This window comes from Diachasma alloeum, unplaced genomic scaffold, assembly GCF_001412515.2.
Source record: "Diachasma alloeum isolate Michigan unplaced genomic scaffold, Dall2.0 Dall_scaffold_00212, whole genome shotgun sequence".
Taxonomy (NCBI): Eukaryota; Metazoa; Arthropoda; class Insecta; order Hymenoptera; family Braconidae; genus Diachasma; species Diachasma alloeum.
This window is the reverse complement of record NW_021680377.1, coordinates 227,974-250,123: the sequence shown is the minus strand read 5'-3', so window position 1 is coordinate 250,123 and position 22,150 is coordinate 227,974. Positions and strand designations below refer to the sequence as shown.

Here is a 22,150-nt window from a genome sequence, read left to right as displayed (position 1 = left end):
GCCACCCCAACCCGCCCCAGACCACCACCCACCGTAGCCATAAATTACTAGTTTCCAATTTCCAGAACCCAGCTTCAACTATTCCGCTCATTCGTTCTTTCTCTCGCATTCGCTGGTGTACACATTGCGCCATTGGCCTGTACCCGCGCACAAGAAGGCATTTTGGCTCAGGTACACATCCATCATACGTGGAAGAACCATTCAATTATGTGCATACAGTGTTGGGAAAAAATTGGTGGGTTTTATTGCTCAATCGACGAAGTTCCATTGCTATTTTCAATGTGCCATGTTATTCGAAATTTTCGCTGGGTTGTAAAATTTGTTATTTTTGTCGAAATGCGGGAGTCACTTTTTTTGTTTTTTACATTCAGGTAAAATTAATGGAGATGAAACCCGGAATTACTGGGGTAGAAAGCTAGCGAGTAATTTGGAATTCTGACTTTGTGCAGTGATAGAAGGGGTTAGTTATTATTAACGAATGGATTTGGATGGAGATGAGGGTCTGTTTGGTCTCACCAAATGTTCATTCGTTAATAGGTAACGAATGTTTATTTGAGGAGCCTTGTTTGACTTGACTTTCGTCATTCAAGTGAACCATTCGTTAAATATTAACGAATATTTATTTGGTCATATTCAACTCTACCATTCGTTAATAGTTAACTTATCTTGTTTGGAATAAATGAATCAGGCTATCAGTGCAGAGGAGAGGAGAGTAGGGAAAATGTTGAAAATTTTTTGCTGAAATTTTTGGTAGAGTACACAGGTCAGTTTGTAGATGGGGGTTAGTTTCTGGATAATTGATCCTGCATGGAGTATTCCATAAATAAAATGACAATTGTACTGATTATTTCATGTTTCGCTAAGTTTATTCTGTATAATTATGACATTCTCGGTGGATCAAAATCAATAAAAATCAGAAGAATTGCGGTAAATATACTCTTCAGCGTAATTTGGGGCTGAATATTCATGTTTTCATTGAAAATTCAAATACGTTGAGGAATTCTCGTATTAATGCAGCTGAAAATTTTTTAATTTCATTGAAGTTTCTGTGAAATCGGAAATTTTATAATTTTTCCATGAAATTTGAATTTTTTAGGTAGAATTCACGGAAATTCAGAAATAAAATGACATGAATTGTCAATTTTTACCCGAAATTTCCCGATTTTTCTGAATTTCCACAGAATAATTGAGCTGAAAAATCAGGTATTTTATTGAACAGAAAATCAATGGAATATTTGATTTTTCAATGACACGATTTCCTGAAATTTCAGTGGATAATAATAAAAATAATACACGAAAAAAACAAAAATAAAAATAAAATAGATAAAAAATGGAATAACTAAAATAAAAAACGGAATAAAAAATAAAAATAATCCATAAACATTGTAAATGACCAAAAAGCTCTTGCGCTAATCCAGAATGAGATTCCAACCCCATTCCATGATCTTTCCATGCAATTCCAATCCCGCTCCGCGATTACCCAGATAATTTTCACCCAACTTCTCTCTCCCTCCATACCCACCCCCGGCCTTCACCTCGCCCCCGAAAAAGCCCTCACTCAACATCAAAGCTCCCGGGATCCGTCACCAAAGGTGAAAAGTAAAAAAGCATTTGAAATCTGCGACTGACACAAAGGAATACGTGAAAGTCACCGAGGGGTTGCACTCACAGGTGAAAGGAGGTCTCTTTAAAGGGAGAACTAACACAGTCCTGGAATGCTTTTTTATTCGTCGACGCGTGCCATACGACGATAAAGGAGGAGGAGGAAAACTCGATTGAACGTAAACTTCGACTGCTGGTATCCGGTGTCTAATCGATATCTTATAAATCGGGCCATTAAGCTGTGCGGGGCGGGGGGCTTAAAGAGCGATGGAGGCCAATCCCCGTGCCTCTCTCTCCCGCCACAAAATGCCGGTGGTGTGCGTGTTCACGTAGCCCCCGTGCACGCGAGACAGCGCACATTTTCCGGTCGACCCGAGAGCGTCGTGGTATCCCGCGTTCATTTCCGATATTTTCCTCTCCTGAACAATTTTATATTTTTTCATCCTCTCTCTCTCTCTCTCTCTCTCTCTCTCTCTCTCTCTCTCTCTNCTCTCTCTCTCTCTCTCTCTCTCTCTCTCTCTCTCTCTCTTCCCCCAACTGCCCCTCCCCCGCACTTTTTTGTCATCGGTAAACCTCACTGGAGCTCCGCGCATTCCTTTTTTTTTAGAGCCTTTTATATGAGACCATTCTTTTTTTTTCATTTCAGCTTTATTCGAGGGAAATGCGCTGGACGGATCCATTTGTTTATTTTTCATATGCGACAAAAGGGAGGAATACAATAAATACGAGAGGGAAAATTTTAGTGGCGGGTAATAACTCAGGGGAGATATTTTTGAATGATTGCGGATTTGAATGGGAAATTCGGGATTTTTTAAAATGGGATTTTGTTATTTAGTGAAGTGCGAAAGTTTCGAATGGATTATTTTTTTCAGTAAAATGCGGAGCGTGGAAACAGGGAGTTTGATGTGATGCGGATGATATCGACACCAAATTTTCGAGAATTCCCTTCAATCACTCAAAATGTCAAATAAAATTATGAATCACTAGGAAAAATACGATCCGGAAACAATTGTGGATCCATCTGTTTATTTTTTAAGCATTTTGTTTTATAGTCGTTATATCAGAGGGTTTTTTTTTTCAATTTTTCATGTGCTGGAGGGCAACAACTCAGGGGCGAGATTTTTCGCATGTTCGCGGATTTACATGGGAAATTTGTTTGAAAATTCGAGATTGAGGGAATCCTGAATTTTTGAAGTGGGAGTTTGTAATTCATTGATGGAGTGCGAAAGTTCCGAACGGATTATTTTTTTCAGTAAAACATGAGTCAATGGAAATAGAGAGAAACTTTGGATAATTCCCTTCAACCACTCAAAATATCAAATAAAATTTTGAATCACCAGGAAAAACACACTGCGCAAACAGTTATGAATCCATCTGTTTATTTTTCATATACCACAAAATGGAGAAATAAAATGAATACGAGAAGGAAAAAAATTAGTGGACGGAATTAACTCACGAGAGAGACATTTTGTAATGATCGGGAGTTTCGACGATAAATTCGTTTAAAAATCCCGGATTAACGGAATTATGAATTTTTAAAAATATCACTCGTAATTCACTGATGAAGTTGCGCATTTCCAACGGATTACTCTATCCATTAAAATGGAAATTCCCCCAAATTCTCAATAATACCCAGCAATCACTCAAAATTCCAACTAAAACTCTCCATCACCCGGAAAAATACACCCCGCCAACAATTCTGAAAGTACCTTCCGTATACATAATGTAATATCAGGCAGCAAATATACCGGGAGATCTACTTGGCATATCAGGGAAATTACAGCCGAAATAAAAGGAGAGAAACGAGGAGACCCGGGATATATAGGATATGGGGGATACTGAGGTGAAGCGAATTGTCTCGTAATCTTTCGTCTTGGATAAGTAGAGCGTGCGCATGAGTGCCCCCGGGTTGGAGCGAGGATGGGGAACGTTAGTATTTCTACCAACGATGTTATTACTCGTGGCATATACTCGCCGGAATACAGAGAAACCAGCGATGCCTCGCCGGCTCGGGGGGCGACGGAGGTGGATGAAAGAGTAGCGGCTCGCATGGCCCCTTGGACGAAGGATGAAATTCCCCACCCGACCTCTTCCCTCTCTCTCCAGTGTGCAACGCAGGAGTGAGTAAATGGGCGGGTTTCTCATGGCACCTCAATAAATACGTAATGCGCATCACTGGAATTGTTGCGGTTTGTTTGGGATTCTTTGGGCAAACTTTCGGAATTTTTGAATTACGCATTTTGTGGGGGTTAATGTTATCGAATGATTATAATGTTTGAGAATGAAATGTCGTGTTGGTTTCATAACTCGTGCGTAAAGTGGAGTTTTGCGCACGCGGAGCGCGAAAAATCCGACTTTCCAGACGGGGTGATGAAACATTGGGTTTGATACTCGTGAGAAAAGGGTTCTTTAACCTTTGGGAGGGTCGCGCCCGCCTCCCACGGCTCAAAATCCTCTTTTTCAGCGCTTGGGCGTAAAGCGAAATTTTACGGACGCTTCGCGTGCGCAAAATCCCTTTTTCCACACACCGTGATAAAAAATAGGGTTTGATACTCGCGGGAAAACAGTTGTTTGACCCTTGGGAGGCTAGCACTCGCCTTCGGCGACCGCCAGACACCTTCCACTGCTCAGAAAACTTTTTTTCAGCGCTTGTGCGTAAAGGGAAATTTTACGAACGCTTCGCGTGCGCAAAATCCCATTTTTCCCATATCGTGATAAAAAACAGGGTTTGATATTCGTGAAAAAACTTCTTTCACCTTTGGGAGGGCAGCATTTGCCTCCAACAGCTCAAAAAAACTCTTGTTCTGAGTCATAACCTTCCACTTAGCGTCCGATACTATTTTATATCGAGGCTAAAGTATAAAATGTGACAACATTTAGGGCGAGGCGGGGCGAAGACGCAAAACGGGGGTCCAGGGGGGCTAAGCCCCCCCCCGTGCGGTGCTGGAGGGGCTGGGCCCCCCCACTAAATAAAAACCAAATGATCACCGAATGGAAAAAAAATTATAGAAACCGATCGGGAGCAGTTGATAAATGTGAAGTTGTCACGTGACCCCGCATGCTTCACCCTGATTCGTCGAAATCAGAACTGCGGAAATAATCAGTGAGAGTTGAACCTCCGCTACAATTACACCACAACTGTCCATGAAATTTCAATTTTTTTCCAACGAAACTCTCAACTCCAATCGAGAATCAGAGGAATTGGCGTCACCTACCCAGATGCAGCCGCAGAATCGACAGAAAAGGGGGGATATGACGCGCCTGGAAATGGGGTTATACGAGTAAAGGAGATAAAAAGAGATGGATGGACCACATGGTGCAGAGTTTCGAAAGTGGCCACGGGTGGTGAATATACCGCGGGCACGTCCTGCGGAGGGAAAATAGGGCTTGGGTTTGTGTTTGAACTGCTTTCTTCCTCACTCCTTACTCCCACCCACCCATTTTCCTTTTTTCATTCTTACGCCCAGAGGAGCAGTGGTGAGCGAGGCGCCTAGAGCGTCAACAGCCGTTTGGTGGAATGGCGGAGGAGAACAACGAACTCGAGGTTGTCCGAGAGTTTTGGATGATGAAGGGGTTGGCCGGGGCGGCGAGGGAGGGGGGGGGGGACTTGGCACGCGTCTGGCATGCGAGACGCTCGAATTATGAGTGTAGGCAGCGGTGCAGAACGGTGATGCAACCCCTCATGACGATCCGTTTTTATATCTTCATTCTCGGGGAGAAAAAAAATTGGAAAAGTTTGGGTGATGTTTTTATGGGATCGTTTGGGAGGATTTTTAGACGCTTCTGAGGGCTCGGTATTGCGGGGAATTGGGAGATGCTTTGACGATGATTTTAGATGAGGGACTCTTGAGACAAAGGGCGAAGGGGTTTTTGTAAGCTGCATGGGGTAAAATATTTGTGGGATTTTTTTGTAAAATAAAATTGAGTTATTCTGAATAGAATTAAGGCGTTCAAAATAGAATTAAGTGGCTCAGATTGAGACGTTTAGACGTGCGTGCTGGATATTCTAGGTGTCTGTTCGTGAGGATCTTCTGTTAAAAGCGTATGGAATTCAAGAAGAAATGTTTTTTAATTAAAAAAAATTGTTCAGTTATTTTTTTTGCGAAACAAAAAATTTTTGTGATGAAAAATACTGGTGAGAAGAATTTTTCCTTCGGATAATCTTCAAGGTTTTTAGGTCATTGTGATCTTGCGGTGGTACTGTGTTTTGATTTTTTGATACAAGAATTTTCATGAGAGGTAGCACAAGTAGCATAATTGATTAAAAAATTAATCTAATACAGTTGAACAAAATAAAATAAAACTATAATTTATGTACGATCGATGAAAATGATGGAAGCGTTTTGCCAATTTACTAGCGAAATTTCAATTTGCGACACTAAAAATGACTTGAGGCTATCAACAGTAGACTCCGCCATTTTTAATCATCAAATTTGTTAATTATATTAACTATATATTAACTATTGATTATAAAATATTTCAAATTGTTTAAACTTTCAGCAACTTTATTTTTTTGGGCATGAAATCAATTTCTATTAAAATTCTGAATATAAATAAATTTATTACAATTCCGAAAAAATGATTTTTCATAGAGTATTTATAAAAATTCTCGTAATCTTCTAAAATTGCAATTTTTTAATTAGTTTATCCATTTTCCTCCAAAACTGCGATGCGTTTATTTTCCCCATACTATTTACAGAATTTGTAATTGGCTTCGGCTGTCTTAACCTAAACAAACAAGCAAAGAAATAAATAAAATAAATAAAAATTAGCTTTTAAATTTTTTTTAAATTTCTAAAAACCAAATTCAGACCTTCAAAGTTTAAATGATAAAATCATTGTAAAATCACCGGAAATTTAGGGTCAAATGAAAGTTCTGATGTTGAGCTACAAAACCAGAGAACCATTTCACTGAAAAAAAAAAACTAAAGCCCTTGGAAAATGAAAGAAAATAATCTTCACTTCACCCTCTAGTTTTTTTAACGTCAGTGCCGAGGTTGGGGGGTGGGTTTGACATTGAGCTCTAGTAAAAGTTGTAATTACAATAAATCGAGTTGTAATTGCCGCCGCAATTACCGAGAAGTAAATACGCGACTGCTCGTAAATAAACCTGTGCTTTGGAGGCCTGAATGAGAGAGTGAGAGGGAGCAGGGGTGGAAATGAAGGGTGTGAGGGTTTTCGCAGTGGCATGGCTCGTTGCTCGTTCGTTATAGGCGCCTGGCCGTTACGCGCTCGTCCAATGAGCTTTTTGTGTTTCATCGATGCACAAATGGCACAAAAAGGGTGAACATAGGGGCGGTGGGGCAACGACTGGCAGGCTTTAACGATAACACAATAAATCGTGAAGTGATTCAGGGATTATTTATTAAAGGAGGTACTCACATGCGCTACGCCACGAGATTAAATGTCACGGTCATAATAATGGTAACGGCCAGAAACAACGAATTAATAACAAAACGGCGGTGTAATTTATATGGCGATATTTTTTCAGTATTTTGCGCGGTGACAATCGTCAAATGAAAGGGGGAGAACGATGGAAGATTGATTTTTTTACTGTCCTGTATCGTTTATCGAAATGCCGGTAGGAAAAATTGGAGTTTCACGGATATTTGACCGGCAATTTTTGGGTGAGCGACATTGAATTCGATTTGACGAGAGAAAAAATCAGAAAATTTCAATATTTAATGAAATTCATAATTTTTTAATTGCAGAAGACGTGAATTTTTTTAACTCCCTTGAGGCCTTGATTAATTGAATTTTCCTGATTTTTATCAATTTTTATGGAATAATTGAACTGAAATCTACAGTGTCCATTCATCTTTGGATAGAATTTTGAGATTTCACTGGTAGAGTGCGTTAAAAATTTCAGCGAAACTGTAATTTAATGGAAATTTCCAACAGTGTATAATATTCAGAAATTTATTGCTATTTTTTGGATTATTGGAAGGGAGTGGGGCAAAATAGAACTGACAGATATTGTCAATTTCAATTCTTTCATTTCAATTTTCAGCGTCATTCAAATTACATTTTGTACAGGATTACTATTGTTTTAAACATTCGTTGTTTATAAATAAATAATTGAAATGTCCGGAAACTTAGGGTCATATGGGGCTCAAATGAAAGCTCTGATGTTTGCTTACAAAAAGAAAAAAGTATTTCACTGGAGAAAAAATAGCCAAACTAATTGGATATCGTTAAGAGGGAAAAGTCAATGGAATTTCAAGTTTCTCTGAAAATTCAAGTAAAGTTCCAATTGTTTAGTGTCAGGAAGACGATAAATCCACAATTTACATGAATTTTCAAGTGAAAATGAATATTCACAGCCAAATTTCCTTGAATTTTCCGGGAGTTGCTGCGAAATTCTTAGAATTCCAGGAATATTTGAATGAATTCTCTAGGAATTCATAGGAATCTGGAATTCAAGGAGAGCTTTCTCTGAATTTTCCTGACTTTTCATTGATTTTTCCGAAATAATTAAACTGAAATTTACAGTTCTCCAGAATTTTTCCATGAAATTATTAATTTTCAATGACGAAATTCCTTGAAATTCTAGTGGACAGGTCACTGATTAGAAATTTGCAAAGTCCTTACTGAAATGTCAGTGGAAAATTTTCAACAGTGTGTGGATAACTGGATAATGAGGAGCGTAACAATCGAGTGAGTGCATCGACGTAGGTTTGGCGCGATCCGGGGCTGGTGCGGAAGATTGACAAGCGCGGATTATCTTCAACGGGATAGTAGGTGAAAGATGCCGGATTATCCCGAGATTTATACTGTTTCTGAGAACTGACTCACCGAGAAACGAGTCGTTAATACCCTGAAATCGAGGCCTTGTAAAGTATACTCTCGGTTATTGTAAGTCAATCAGGAATTATGGATGTGGAGGGGGGGATTTGGCTGAACTCCCGTGACGGATGAGTGTGCATAATGCTTGATTGCCATTTCCTATCAAAGAGATCACGGAAATATGTGGAGAAAAATATACTAGGATAGTCATACAAGATTTAACCGTGAATCTTAAGTGAAGAGTTTTGAAATCGTTGACGGGTGCCATATAATTTATATGAAATCTCCCGAGCTAACAATTTACGACTACTTCGGGACAATTGTTTATTTATTATTAATTTAGAAGGAATTGAAAGATTCATTCTCATTTTTGTCACTAATACCTCGGTTTAATTCAAGATTCATATAATTTTCATTGGATTTATTACTTGAATTTGGTTTGATTTTGTTATTATTCTTTAGTTGTTTTAAATATAATTTGAGGCATTACTTGATGAAAAGAACGAGGATACATATCATTTTAATTTTGGATTTCCAGTGAAAACTAGCACGATAAATTGATTTAGTAACAATAATAGTTTGGAATACAATGACGCGGAATAAATGTTTGATATAAATTTGAGTTGAATTGAGGTTGATTCACTTGAGTATTTACCGAGAGCGAGCAATTGATTTAAATTTTGGATAGATTGAATGTTTTGATGCGTTCACACTGACGGCTCAATGTGAAGTGTCCTTCGCCCTTCGCGTATGGCTACGACAGCCTTCAGGTAGTAGGACCCGGGTAAAAGGCTCTCATTGCAGGATCATTTTCAAGTTTTCTGTTTTTAGCTGTAGTTTCCACGAACCGAAGGATACACTACAGTTTTTCTCTTGAGTTGGAGGCGGTAAACACTCAAATGTAACATTTTGCGTTGATATTTGGTAGCTTTAGACCGACAGATCCACGATATTCACTGAAAATTATAATTTGGAACATTTCGTGAATCCTTTCAAGATAATTAATTCAATGTTCATTTTTCGAAACGTCTCAAATTGGGGCGTATCGAAGTCACTAGTTTTTACACCACCCCCGTACCTGGTGTCACAACGAACCTCTCACCCAGAGACGACGTAAAAGCCTAGACATTAATCCCTCCGCCACTCATGAATTATATCAGACCTGCGTTCTCCTCAGAGAGGACCCTCCACTCGCCTTTTATGCCTGACTTATGTTCTCTGAGTGCCTGCGGGACGAGCAGAGAGGTTAAAAAAAGACGGGGGATAGTTTCAATGTGCAAATGACGGAGGAACAAGGAAAACGTCGAAGTGTATTCAATTAATTTGCATACTTGACTAATGGAGGGAGAACAAAAGTGAAACTGCCGCACGGCGGATCGGGGGGGCGGCGAGGGAGCCTGAGGGCATCTTTTTTTTAAAGAGATTTATTTCAAGTTTCTGTTGCACTTTTCGTCCGATTGGTGCGAATTACAGGGCGGGAGGGGAAGGGAGAGTGGGACGATGGAGTGGAGCCGAGAGGCTAAATAATTTGTTGGGCCTTAATGCATGGGTTGTCTGAGGTGCTTTCCGCGGTGTCTGATTTATCGGGTGATCATACAGTGGTGGGGAATTTTTGCTGCTATTGGTGGCATGGGGGCTAGGTATTCGCGGCCTCGGGGAAGGAATTTTTTATTCTCACCTTCGCGGGTTTGATCGGGCTGGGATGATGGAGGTATCAATTTTTGGTGGTTGTTTGCGGGGGCAAGGAGAATACTTGACCCTTGGCGGGATTTGGAGCATTGAATTTTCGGCGGAAATATGAGTACTCAGTAAAGAATATGTAATTTAATATTTATTTATAATTTATAATGTATAATTTCACGGGTTTCGAGTAATTTTCGTGGGATTATTAACCTGAAATTTAGTTTTTCACTCAAAATTTTTGCTTTTTTGCGTAAACAGGTATTTTTTCATTGAATTATATTTTACTCCGCGATTAGCTTTCGTACAGTGAATTTTGTCACGATTTTCTAGATAATTTTCATCCAACTTTTCCCAGTTCGATGGCTGATTTTTGTTGTTTTGAATTTTCTTATTCTAAGTCCATGAGCCTGATGAGATGAGAAAACTTGGCAAAAGTTTTCAGGGAAGGGCCACTGAATCGATGAGATCAAGCGATGTGAACTCTTTGAAATTATCTCGGAAATTGAGCTGAAGTGTTAAATTAATCAAATCAATTATTCATGGAATTTTCGTTTCCTGATACAGTAGTAGAAAAAATTACAATTTCATGGACAATTCAGTAGTTATTTTCAAGAGAGTGACATCGAATTCAATTTAGAGAGAAAGAAATAACGAAATATCAAATTTTCAAGTAGCAGAAAGACGAGAATTCTCAGTTACTTGAATTTTTTATGAAAACATGAATATTTAGTAACAAAATTACGCTGAATTTTCAATTTATTGGAAATTGAAAAATGTATTCATCTGTATTGATCTCAAATTTATAGTTTTTATTGACTTTTCATTTTTCATTTACGAAATTCTTCGAAATTTCAGTGAAGCCATAATGACAAAAAAATTTCCAACACGTACCAGATATTTCAACAATAATTTGTTAAGAATGCGCTGTTCGACAATGAGAATTCCCAAATTTATCGAACTACACTAAATTGTCAATGAATTAAAAACGAAAAAATAAAAAAAATAATCACCAGAATTGTCCTGTCAATGACGAACAATCGAAACGAACCTCGAAACCTCAGTGTACCTACATAATAAAAATTCCGCGAAGTGTACCGGAAGCTTCCCCCATAAATTTTCAAAAGTGAAAGAAGATGATTCATTCGTTAACAAGTTTCCCCCTCCGCCGGTGGAACCAATGCTTTAATGCATGTGATTTCGTCGAAACATTTTTCGCCGGCTGTAAATTCGCGAGTGTGGTGATTTAATTAGCCCCAGAGTGGAGCTAATGAAAGTATCCGAAGGCCCTCGAAATAATGAAATTCTGTTGGGCGAGGTTTTTTATGGGAAAACATTTATCTGGAGGTGTATTTTTTTCGGGTGACTCGAGGCCCTGAATGTGGAGCGGCTGAGCCGTGTGTATATAACGTTAATTAAGTAGCAATCTCCGGAGATCGTCAGATTTCCCGAGAGTGATCTCTTGGTATATCGGGGCCATGGTGGAATTAAAGCCAGGAGCATTAAAGCGGCATTCGAGTGGCACCTGACTGCGGGAGATGGGGAATATCCACATGCATGGGAGGCCCAGTGATGTTTCCGGTGGGTAAACCGGTCCTGCGGAGAGGGAACGCCCCGCGGTCGGCAGGTGAAATAAATAACAAGCGTCTTTGGAATCTGATCTCGTTCTTTATGTAATGCCGCGATGCAGAGATGCATCACTGGGCTTTTGGGGGGATCACATGATTGAAGTTTTGGAGTATTTGGGCGATCTTCTCGCTGGTTGATGGATTAGATCGGCTCGTGGGCCGAGGGTTGGACGATCATTCAGAAATATCGGCATTTCGAATATTGATATTAAAGATTGGATCGATTTTCTCGGTCTGGCCATTTTTCTTTTGAAACAGGATTTAATATTTGTTTTTCTGGCAGGCTTGTGAGGAATATTTGGGTGACATTCCCAGTGACTTCTCCAGAAATTTTTATGAAGTGATAGTTCTACTGAAATTTTGGAGAATTTCGTAATTAAAAATTCATGATTCGATTAAATAATCGGGGAAACTGTGAATTGCAGTTCAAATATTCCGCGGAAATGAATGGAAATAGGGAAAATTTAGGCCGATGTTGGTGGTTGAGGGAATGATACAATTAAAATTGCATTCTGGTTGAAGATAAACAGAATTGAGAAAATGATCAGTGCAATTTGAAATTTTATCATTTTTCCTGCTAAATGGAATTTAATGTTGTTTTCCAGAAACCGGGCAATAGTCAAAATCGACTTATACCGGTTTACCACTCCACTACTGAATTCAAAATGCACAATTGGATGAAATAATCGCTGGAAACTGTCAACTTCAGTTGAAATATTCCACGAAAATGAATAGAAGTAAAAAAAATTCAAGTCCATGTCAATAGCCGGATAAATCATAAAAAATAAACTGCAAAATTGAAAAAAATCAATAATTGAAATCTCAAATTTCATCACTTTCTCCCTAAATCAAATTCGCTCTCATTCCCCTGAAAATTACTAAACGATCTCCAAAATTCCCCCTTCCAATCCAAAACGAACCCCATCCCTCCCTAACCCTCACCAACCGATTCCCACTAAACCCCATCCGCCAAAACAAAATCCTCTTCCCCTCGAACCCGACCTTTGAAATTCGCCAAAAAAATTGAATCCCCGTAATCTCCTTTCCCTTTGTCTCCCCCTCACCTCTATTTACCTCCCCAAACTCCCTGCGATGCATTTTTCCTTTTAAAACTCCTCGGCTCTTCCCTCTGTCTCCATCACACGTCTGAACGAGAGCTGAATGGGTTCGTTACCTCCGTAATTTCGTTTTTCTTGAAGTACTCGGCAAGTCGCGGCGTCATGCGTGGGCTTGAATCGCTCGTTAAGTCTTCCACGGCGTGGGTGACCTTTCGAAAAAAAAAAATGCACACAGAGGGGGAAGGGGGGATGAACAAAAGGGGCGGGAGGAAGGGATGCAGCATGTGCCGGAGACAAGAAGAAAAAACAAAGTGAAAATAATAGAGATAAAAGTGTTGAAGATGTGTGTCGCGTGGATAACAGATGCAAAATATTGTTTCCCCGCGATAAAAGGAGTAAAAATTATCACAATAAAAAGTGTATTTGACGATGTTGGCTCTTACGAAGGAGAATTAATAGCCCGGCCGGTGTTAATGGCCGTCAGAAGTTGGAGGAAGGCGCATCAATCTCATTTAAACGTTTTTCTCATCTTTATTTTATTCTTGTGACGCAAGACGTCATATAATTAATGGGTTCAAGGGGAGAGACACGTCTCTGGCGCCGGGACGGAGTGAAAAGAAAATCAAAGAGAGTTGATGTGGGAGAAAAAGAAATATTCGAGAGGCCGGAGCTCTCGGGTTCCGCCAATAATTGACGATGCGATAAATATTTAAACGTGTAGTTTTAACTGACAGATCTGATCCAAAATGAATGGCATTTCGGGAGGGGAGACTAATTGGGGGACACGGGCAGAGCAGGTGCGGTGGAGAGGTGAAGAATGAAGTGGAATTGAAAAATTGAATGAAATCCAAGGAAAATAGAGATAAACGCGAGAGGGAGAGAGACTCGTGTATTTTTCTCTCTGGGTAGACGCTGCTCGCCGCGCGGAACATGAAATGTATTCGTGATTTGCCGGTGCTTTGATGTCACTCTGATCCATTGGCGCATGGAAAAAAGGAGTGGAGGGGGAAGAAGACAACGTCGCGGTGGAGATTTATTTTTTAACTCGAGTTGAAATGTGAAATTTCTCTGGTGCATAAAGGAGTTGTCAGGTGGGGAGATATGTTAGGGGAGGGTGGGGCAAAACGGCCCCCCTTCAATTGTCAATAACTTGTGAATGACATTGTGAAAATTCCCAGTTTCAACTTCATTTTGAAGATAATTTTTCATTCTTCAAAACGAGCTCTAACTCATCCCAATCGGATTATTGAATCGGAAAATATTGACGATTGAAGGGGGGCCGTTTTGCCCCATCCTCCCCTACATGCGGATGGCGAGGAGGGGATTGTGGTGGATATCAGTGCTTTGTTGGTGGAAATGACCCTGACCCTTATATTACACTTAAGAGAGCTTGCTACAACCCGGCCTGATACTAAAGAATCATCTTCGAATTGAAATACCCATCCCCCAATTGAGTATAAAATATAGGGGACGGTGGGGCAAAATGAAACACGGGGCAAAATGAAACAGCAAGAAAATCTTGTGATCTAAGGGAGATAGGAGGATTTTCATGGAAATCTTTTTTGTAGAGAATTTTACAAGCTACAAAAAAGGTCCTCTTCAAAAATGTCCTATCTCCTTTAGATGACGAGATTTTCCCACTGTTTCATTTTGCCCCGTGTTTCATTTTGCCCCATGCTCCCCTACTGGATTCAAGTATATTTTCAATTCAGGTTTTTTTTCCGTGTTTATTTGAAATTTTTTACTTGCTTCAAAAAGAGGATTTAATTATACCAAATAAACAGTTGATTTATCCCAAATGAATAATTTATTTAAAATAAACAGAACCTCAAATAAAAAAAAAATTTTGAATTTAATTAAAAACTTCATTTCGTGCCATTTAAATAATCTTATTTGTTTGATTCAAGTCAATTATTTCTCTGGATGTAATAATAATTAACAAACAACAGTCAATTTCCGAAAAAAACAGAGTTCTGCGAAATTGAATGAAATAAAATTCTGAACTCGACCCAAACAGATCATTTTTTCCTCCATCTCGCTTCAAAAAGATTTAGAAGATGTTCCAACCATGGAAATGATACGGAAAACTTCAGTCAAAAGCGAAAACAAAGAGAATATCGTCGCGTGCAATTTAAATTTTTCCGACGAATTGTCGCGGTTTACGGGATCCTCAAACTGTTCCACAGTTTATGTACTTTTTTCCCGCTGTGAGAGGCTGGGTGGATATTCGAGGATTATATGAAAGTTATGAGAACTTCGAGGAACGCCTGGGACACAGTCTTCAATGCTCCTACGGAGGTGGTGTTTTCTCTGTACCTCAAGCCACGAAACAATTTCATTTATCGTGAGAAAAATAGAGGTTCAACTCTGGTGAACGAGGATACGACCATAAACTTTGTTGTGAGAGGGGCTTTCACGGTGCAACAGGGGACGGGAATTTTCGTGAAGAGCATGAAAATGAAAGGTTCCTTGATGCTGTCATTGCGGGGAAAAATGAAGGGCTCTACATCCATCAGACTTCAATTTCCTTCGGAATATTCAAACTTTTATGTTTGTATTTACCCCATTCTGCATTCAACGGTGGGTGCGTAATTTACGGGAGATTTCTTTGTCTGATAAGAAATTGCGAATGGGAAATGCGTGAGATATTTCCATTTTATATATATTTTTCTATCATTTTATTTTTAATTTAAATTTTCACAAAAATTGATTTTGATAAATATTTTATTTCATTCAGTAAAAGATTTATTTGAAATGAATAAATTGTTTCCTTGAATTTAATAAATTTATTATTGAGAATTAATGAATGTAGACTAATTATAAACAATATCATATAATTAAATCCTTTTTTTTAAACGAGTAAACAAATTTATTCATTTCTAACGACGACATTCTTGAGAAAAATGAAAAAATTCAAATAAAAATTTTTATTTGATTCAATCAAAGAATTTTTCCAAGTGTACTTCTACAAAGCTTTTTTAAACAGTATTATTTGGCGAACAAATGACTCCATCAGCCCCAGAATTAATGATCCCATCCTAATTAATGGCATTAGAATTTAAATTCGAACTGAAACGAATTTAACTGAATTTCCCCCGAAAAAACTTGTCATCCCCCTAATCCGGAGTCGCGCAATCTCATCAGCATCGCCCCATCATCCTCTCCATCAGCCGTACGTATAGACCTCGAGCATCCGTAAGAGATGAATAGACAGAACAGATCCACGGAAACCGCCAGAAATATGATACAAGAGGATGCCCAACATTGTTGGCATGGTGCGGAATAGGGTGAATCTCGTTAAATCTTGATAACCCCATCTACATGTTAATCCGATCAGGTAGACTGGCACTACGACATCAAAACCCCTCCCCCCCGTTTACCACGCGCAAAGGCTATTACACCATCTACTTTGTGGTCTCCGGGGTAGTTACAGTGAAAGCACTCCGGCTTCAATCCTGGGACTTCACTTGGGCTTGCTACGAGGTACCTGGGACTATCTCTCACTTCCCCCGCCCCCTTTCGCTCCTTTCCCTGAAGTCGCATTCAACTGTAACTCCCGCGAATCAAGGGAGGGATTTTCCTCGGCTGGAGAAGAAAAAATCGCGAAATGTTGTAATCAAGCCGGAAATCCCTGTTCATTCAGCTTTTCGGAGTCGTTTCCGCGAAGTTTCTGAAGGTGATGGAAGATATTCAAAGTGCTGGATGAATTAGTGTCTTAATTTAAGACTTGGGACACAAAAATGTGTTTTAATGTCTTCATAATTCGGCGACAAGTGAGACATTCTTCTCTCCCTGACTACGCCATAAATACCTTGAGACATTTTTTCTTTCTCAATGCGCGAGTCAAAATTAACGAGTGGGAGTTGTCTTAAAAATGTCTTGATAAATGGAGACAAAAGCCTATCAATTTCAGAGACCAGTTGGTCCAGCATTCCTCGACATTTACAAACGCCATGCTCACAATATCCACCCGAGACCGAAAATATGGAGCTGTTTGTGCTAGACAACTTCATACATTGAAAATTTAATAATTTCCGCCCGAAATCGACAATCTCCAGCTCTTGGTTTACATTATTGCATCCACCGGCTCGATCCTGCAAATATTGATTCTTTCTTTTTGTTTACTGTGTTTCAGTGCCAATCGCTGATGTTTACGGCGTGGCTGGACATAAAGTGCAGCTACCGTGTGACATTCAGCCGAGAAAAAAGGATCGAGTTGACATGGTACTCTGGTTTAAGGGCGAGGGTGGTCCACCCATTTACACGTAAGTTGAACATCATTATTTCCCGGTAGAGGTTTACAGCTCATATTCTGGGGAGTTCTTCGATGAGTTGTAAAACACTTCACTGCTCGCTAGTCTTGAAGCGAGAGTTAAAATTTCTGGCGGGAAAAAGCCGCGCGAATAATTTTTTTCACGTAAAGAAGTGGAAAATATTCATCTCATCCATTTTGATGGACCCGCATGGTAAATTTCCATCTCACGGGAGAGATTTTTGTGCAGTTTATTGCACTGGAAAAATTAGTGCCTGAAATCAAGACATTTTTGTCTCCTTTTTTAAGACGTTTTCTAATTTGAGGATGTCCAAGTACTTTAGCAATTGTTCTCCAGTGCAATGCTTTTCTACTTTTGAAGTCGAACATCAGAGCTTTCATTTGAGATTTTACAACGATTTTATTATTTTAAAATACGGACATCAACATTTTGAAAATCCGATACGGTTTGGGAAAGATTAAACCATTTCCATTATTTATTTATAAACAACGAATGTTTAAAAAATATTAATTCCGTGCAAAATGTAGCTCGAATGACGCTAAGTATTCATGATTTTTTTGTAATTTTCTCACGCCACTTAATGAACAAAATTGATGATTGAAAGTAGTTGAATCTACAGATATTTTTAAGGCGATTGAGCCGTTGGCTGAGTTTTCGGGGAATATCTGCGAATCTAAAGGAGATACCGAAATTTCCGTAATGACCTTTTTTGCAGAGCGAGTTAAGGGCTACAAAAAACGTCATAACAAAAATTTTGCTGTCTCCCTTAGATTTCGAGATATTCATTGAAAACTGAATACCAAAAAACGTTTTTTCAAATTTCCTCACGCAATTTAATCAACAAATTTGATGATTGAAAATAGCTGAATCTGTGCGGTCTATACCAAACTAAAAGATACTTGGATATCCTTAAACGTCACGTTTTAAGCCAAAAAACCTCTTATTTTCAGACGTTCGAAATTTCAGTCATCGCGACATCAGCCGACATTTCTATGTCTACTGTCCTAAATTACGCCGTCTTGAAGAACAAAGTTCCCACAGTACTCCCGATTCGTTTCGTAGTTTACCCCCAACTTTTGTCTCGTGAAAAAGTTCAATCACACCGCTAGTATATTATTAAAATCCTAAGGGAGTTGGAAAATTAGAAAGCTCAAGTTGCTTTGGCAGTTTTGGGAATAGCCTCTCCCGACGAGTGGTTGGCGTGAAATCTACACCCTCGTGTCACAGTCGCGCGAAGCAATTTAACTTCCAGCGAGCGGGAGAAGCAAGAGGCAAAACACAGTTCTCCCCGCTGGAGCCCCTGTAAACCTCTCCCACCTCGATTCGTACTTGTGTGACACTTTGCGATACTTAATATAAATTTCACGGGCATTAAAACCCGATCGAAACCTCGCTGAGTCCAATGGACCGACCCTCTCGTGACCTTTTCGAGGGGCAGGGGCGGTATCGATTGATTCTTTGATGGTGTTTATATTTCACTTTGTCTTGGGCCATTGGATTCCGTGAAGGGGGAATCGATGGTGCAGCCGTAGCTGTCGGTCAATATACCGAGAGAACTGACCGCAACCGCTCAATCTCACCCGCAGGTTCGACGTACGCCATAAGCAGTTGAGCAATGCCGAATTATGGTCATCGCCTCGGGTACTGGGTGCAAGGGCATACTTCATGACTGCCACACATCCAGCTCACCTCAGTATTGATAAACTTGAGACTGGTGACAGTGGATTGTACCGGTGTCGAGTTGATTACAGCAATTCACCCACTGCCATGCATCATGTTAATCTCATTGTTATAGGTACGTAAATAGTTGCTGATCAATTGTCCGAGGGCATAGCTTAGTAGTAAATTTCAGGACGATATTGATTTCGGTTTAAAGAAAAAATGTTGCTTCGTCGTAGAACAGAATGATGAATTAATTATCTTGAAAGCATTCACGAAATTTTCCGGCGAGTTAAATTAAAACGAGCTATTAATCACAAATGCAAGAATGAATTTTTCAATTCCTTCCAAATTATTTATACCCGATTTTGGCTGTTGGTCAGTTTTCAATGAATATGTCGAAATCTACGGGAGATAGCAAAATTTTTTCAAAACCTTTTTAGTAGCACTCACTTCACTGAGTAATTGCACAGTTAAGGACGATGATATTTTCGTTTAATTCCTCCCATTTCCCCTTCATCTCAATTACCATTGCGGGATTATCTCCAGAATGAGTCACACTATTTTTTAAAACAGGTTTTAACAATTTATTTTCTTTGTTACATTTTATAGAACTAATTGATAAAGTTTGGGTCAATGAATAACAAATTGTCGACGTTTTTGACTGTTCAGTTCCCCCGGAGAAGCCTGTGATCCGCCACCAGTCGTCCCGCAATATATCACTTGTGGAGGAAACCTACAACGAAGGAAGTGACGTGACACTCATCTGTGAGGCTCGGGGTGGCAGGCCTCCCCCTCGATTAACCTGGTACTACGAAAATAACGTCTACGATCTTTCGTACGAGTACAACAGTACAACTGATATCACAACGAATTTGCTCTATTACCCCAACATCGGGCGACAGCACATAAAAACTAGGCTTGTGTGTCAAGCCAACAACACCAACCTCGTGCCACCTCTGACGAAGCTTGTGATACTCGATGTTAACAGTGAGTATAACAACAATGACCCAGCGACTCTACTCCTGTAATTTTTTATCCATCAAACCGAAATTGTTGTGATGAAAAAAATAAACACGCGAGTCGACAGACATTGGGTCATTTGGAGAGACGACGGAGAACCCCATCTGATATTCATAATTGTCGGTTTTGTTGGGAGTGCGGCGACGTTGGGGTCTAATGAAAATTTAAAATGTTCGGCATTGAGTTCAGGTTTTAGAGTGTCAACTCGACATTTTGATTCGTCGGGATTATCAAAAGGTTTTTCTGGAGTTTTGTCGTGATTATGAAAATTGGATAGGCTGTTAGTTATCCAAAGAATCTAGTTCCTGTTTAAAATTGGAGAATTTTTTTTATATATACTGGTGAACGAATTCGGCTGGATTTTCAGGGAGAAGAGGGCGAATTCAATTTGAGGGGAAAGGGGAATGGAATTTCAAGTTTGTGTGGAAATTCAAGTAAAGTCGCATTTTTTAGCGGCAGGAAGACGGATATTTGACAGTTTACATGAATTTTTAAGTGGAAATGAATATTCACTTTCAAATTCCCTTGCATTTTCAGGGAATGACTTTAAAATTCTTGGAATTACAAGAATTTTTGAACGAATTTTACTGATTTTTCCGGAAGTAACTGAACTGAAATTTACAGATCTCAAAGCGACAAAAAAGTTAACCAGAGGAATCTGGAGTTCAAGGAAAGATTTCTCTGAATTTTCCTGATTTTTCATTAATTCCCGGGAAGTAATAAAACTGAAATTTACAAATCCGTGAAATTGACGAAATTCCTTGAAATTTCAGTGGAAATTTTTTTACAATGGATAAGAATGTGGAAAATAAGTACTTTATGGAGCTGAAAATGAAGATTATTTGCTAAATACTATTTGGTAAATACTTCCGGACATAAAATCGAAACTTAATTAATTAATGAAAATTGATTTTCCGCAGCGTTTTTGATAAGAAATATTTCGATAGCTCGTTCTTTTCTTCTGCGTTTCCACTCCTACAATTTTTTATCCATCAAACCGAAATTGTTATGACGAAATAAAGCACGCGATTCGAAAAACATTAAGTCATTTGAAGGAACGACGCAGAACCCCATCTGATATTCGTCATTACGTTTTTTGTCGGGAGTGTGGCAACATCGGTTTCTAATGATGATTTAAAATGTTCGGCATTGAGTTCGGTTTTTAGAGCGTCAACATCATCGCCATTAGCAAAAGGTTTTTCTATAGTTTCATCGTAATTATGAAAATTGTAGAGGTTGTTACGTCCCCGAAAACATCCAGTTCCTGTTTGAAATTGGAGATAATTTTTTTTTAGTTTAATATATGACGATGTGGAAAGTAGCGTTTCATCGCGGTGAAAATGAGAATGAGTAAAAGATATGAATATAATGAATTTATGAATACTACCTGAATTAATTAATGAAAATGAATTTTTCCGAACGGTTTTTGATGAGAAATATTTCGATGTCATCATGAACTTGGCCTAATGTTGCGAAAAAATTGAAAAAGTTCAAAGATAATTAGGACGTAATTTTAATTACAGAAAACGGCAATCTCGTAACATTCGTTAAATTTTCAATTGAACTTGATTATTCAGAACCTCAATTTTTATGGAACAATTGCCCTCAAATTAACATCTTTCATTTACTTTCCGATTGAATCATTGAAAAATCATCGGAATGTTAGATTTTTCAGGAAAATCTCCTGCAAATTACAGGTTTCACTGAAAATTCAGTAAAATGCCAAAATGTTAAGCTGCATAAAGACTAGAATTACCTAATTTATTTCCATTTGCACTCTAATTCAGTGCGAAATTGCATTTAATTTTCAGTAAAATCAGAAATTAATTATTTTTCCCCTTAAATCGCATTCATTGTCACTATTCCGAAAATTCAAGAATATATTCCGGAATTTTCTGGTTGTCTATTCATTTTCATGGAAAAATTCAACAGAAATTTCCAGTTCTCCTTGATTTTTCCCCGAAATCCTGAATTTTCAATGACGAAATTCCCTGAAATTCCCGTGATAATTAATTCGATAAAAATTTCCAAAAGTGTACCTGAAATTTCCAACAAAAATGTTCAACAGTCCCCCAAAACAGTTTCCCAAACTCTTCATTTCCAATAAAAATCAAACTCAATTATCGTTTCAATGGACGACAATACAAGCACTCCTTCATCCTCCCCACTCGCCCATTAAAATTGCAATTACGTATGCGTCAAAGTCCGTATCGAGTGTGTGTTACCAGTGAGTAGACAACAAAAGCGACAGGACAAGAGGCGTATCACGTGTTGAACCTGTTAGTCCCATGCGGTAGATTTCCCGTAAGAGATAACAGTAACGCCTCTTGTAAGACGGATCAGTGAATTGCGTGTCGGTGCCATTCCCTCATCCCCACCCCTTCAATTTGATTTTCACGTGTGCGCCACTTGGCATCAGCGACAGAAAATCCCCCGAAGA

The 22,150-nt window shown here is 39.0% G+C and overlaps 1 protein-coding gene across 1 annotated transcript in view; it reads left to right on the top strand.

Moving 5' to 3' along the window:
* LOC107036907 (hemicentin-2) overlaps nt 1-22,150 on the top strand; it is an 82,668-nt gene that overhangs the window by 29,514 nt on the left and 31,004 nt on the right. The window contains exons 2-4 of the mRNA XM_015255158.1: nt 16,890-17,019; nt 18,615-18,823; nt 19,360-19,677. Coding sequence (XP_015110644.1) covers nt 16,890-17,019; nt 18,615-18,823; nt 19,360-19,677 — 657 coding nt within the window. The remainder of the gene's footprint in view (nt 1-16,889; nt 17,020-18,614; nt 18,824-19,359; nt 19,678-22,150) is intronic.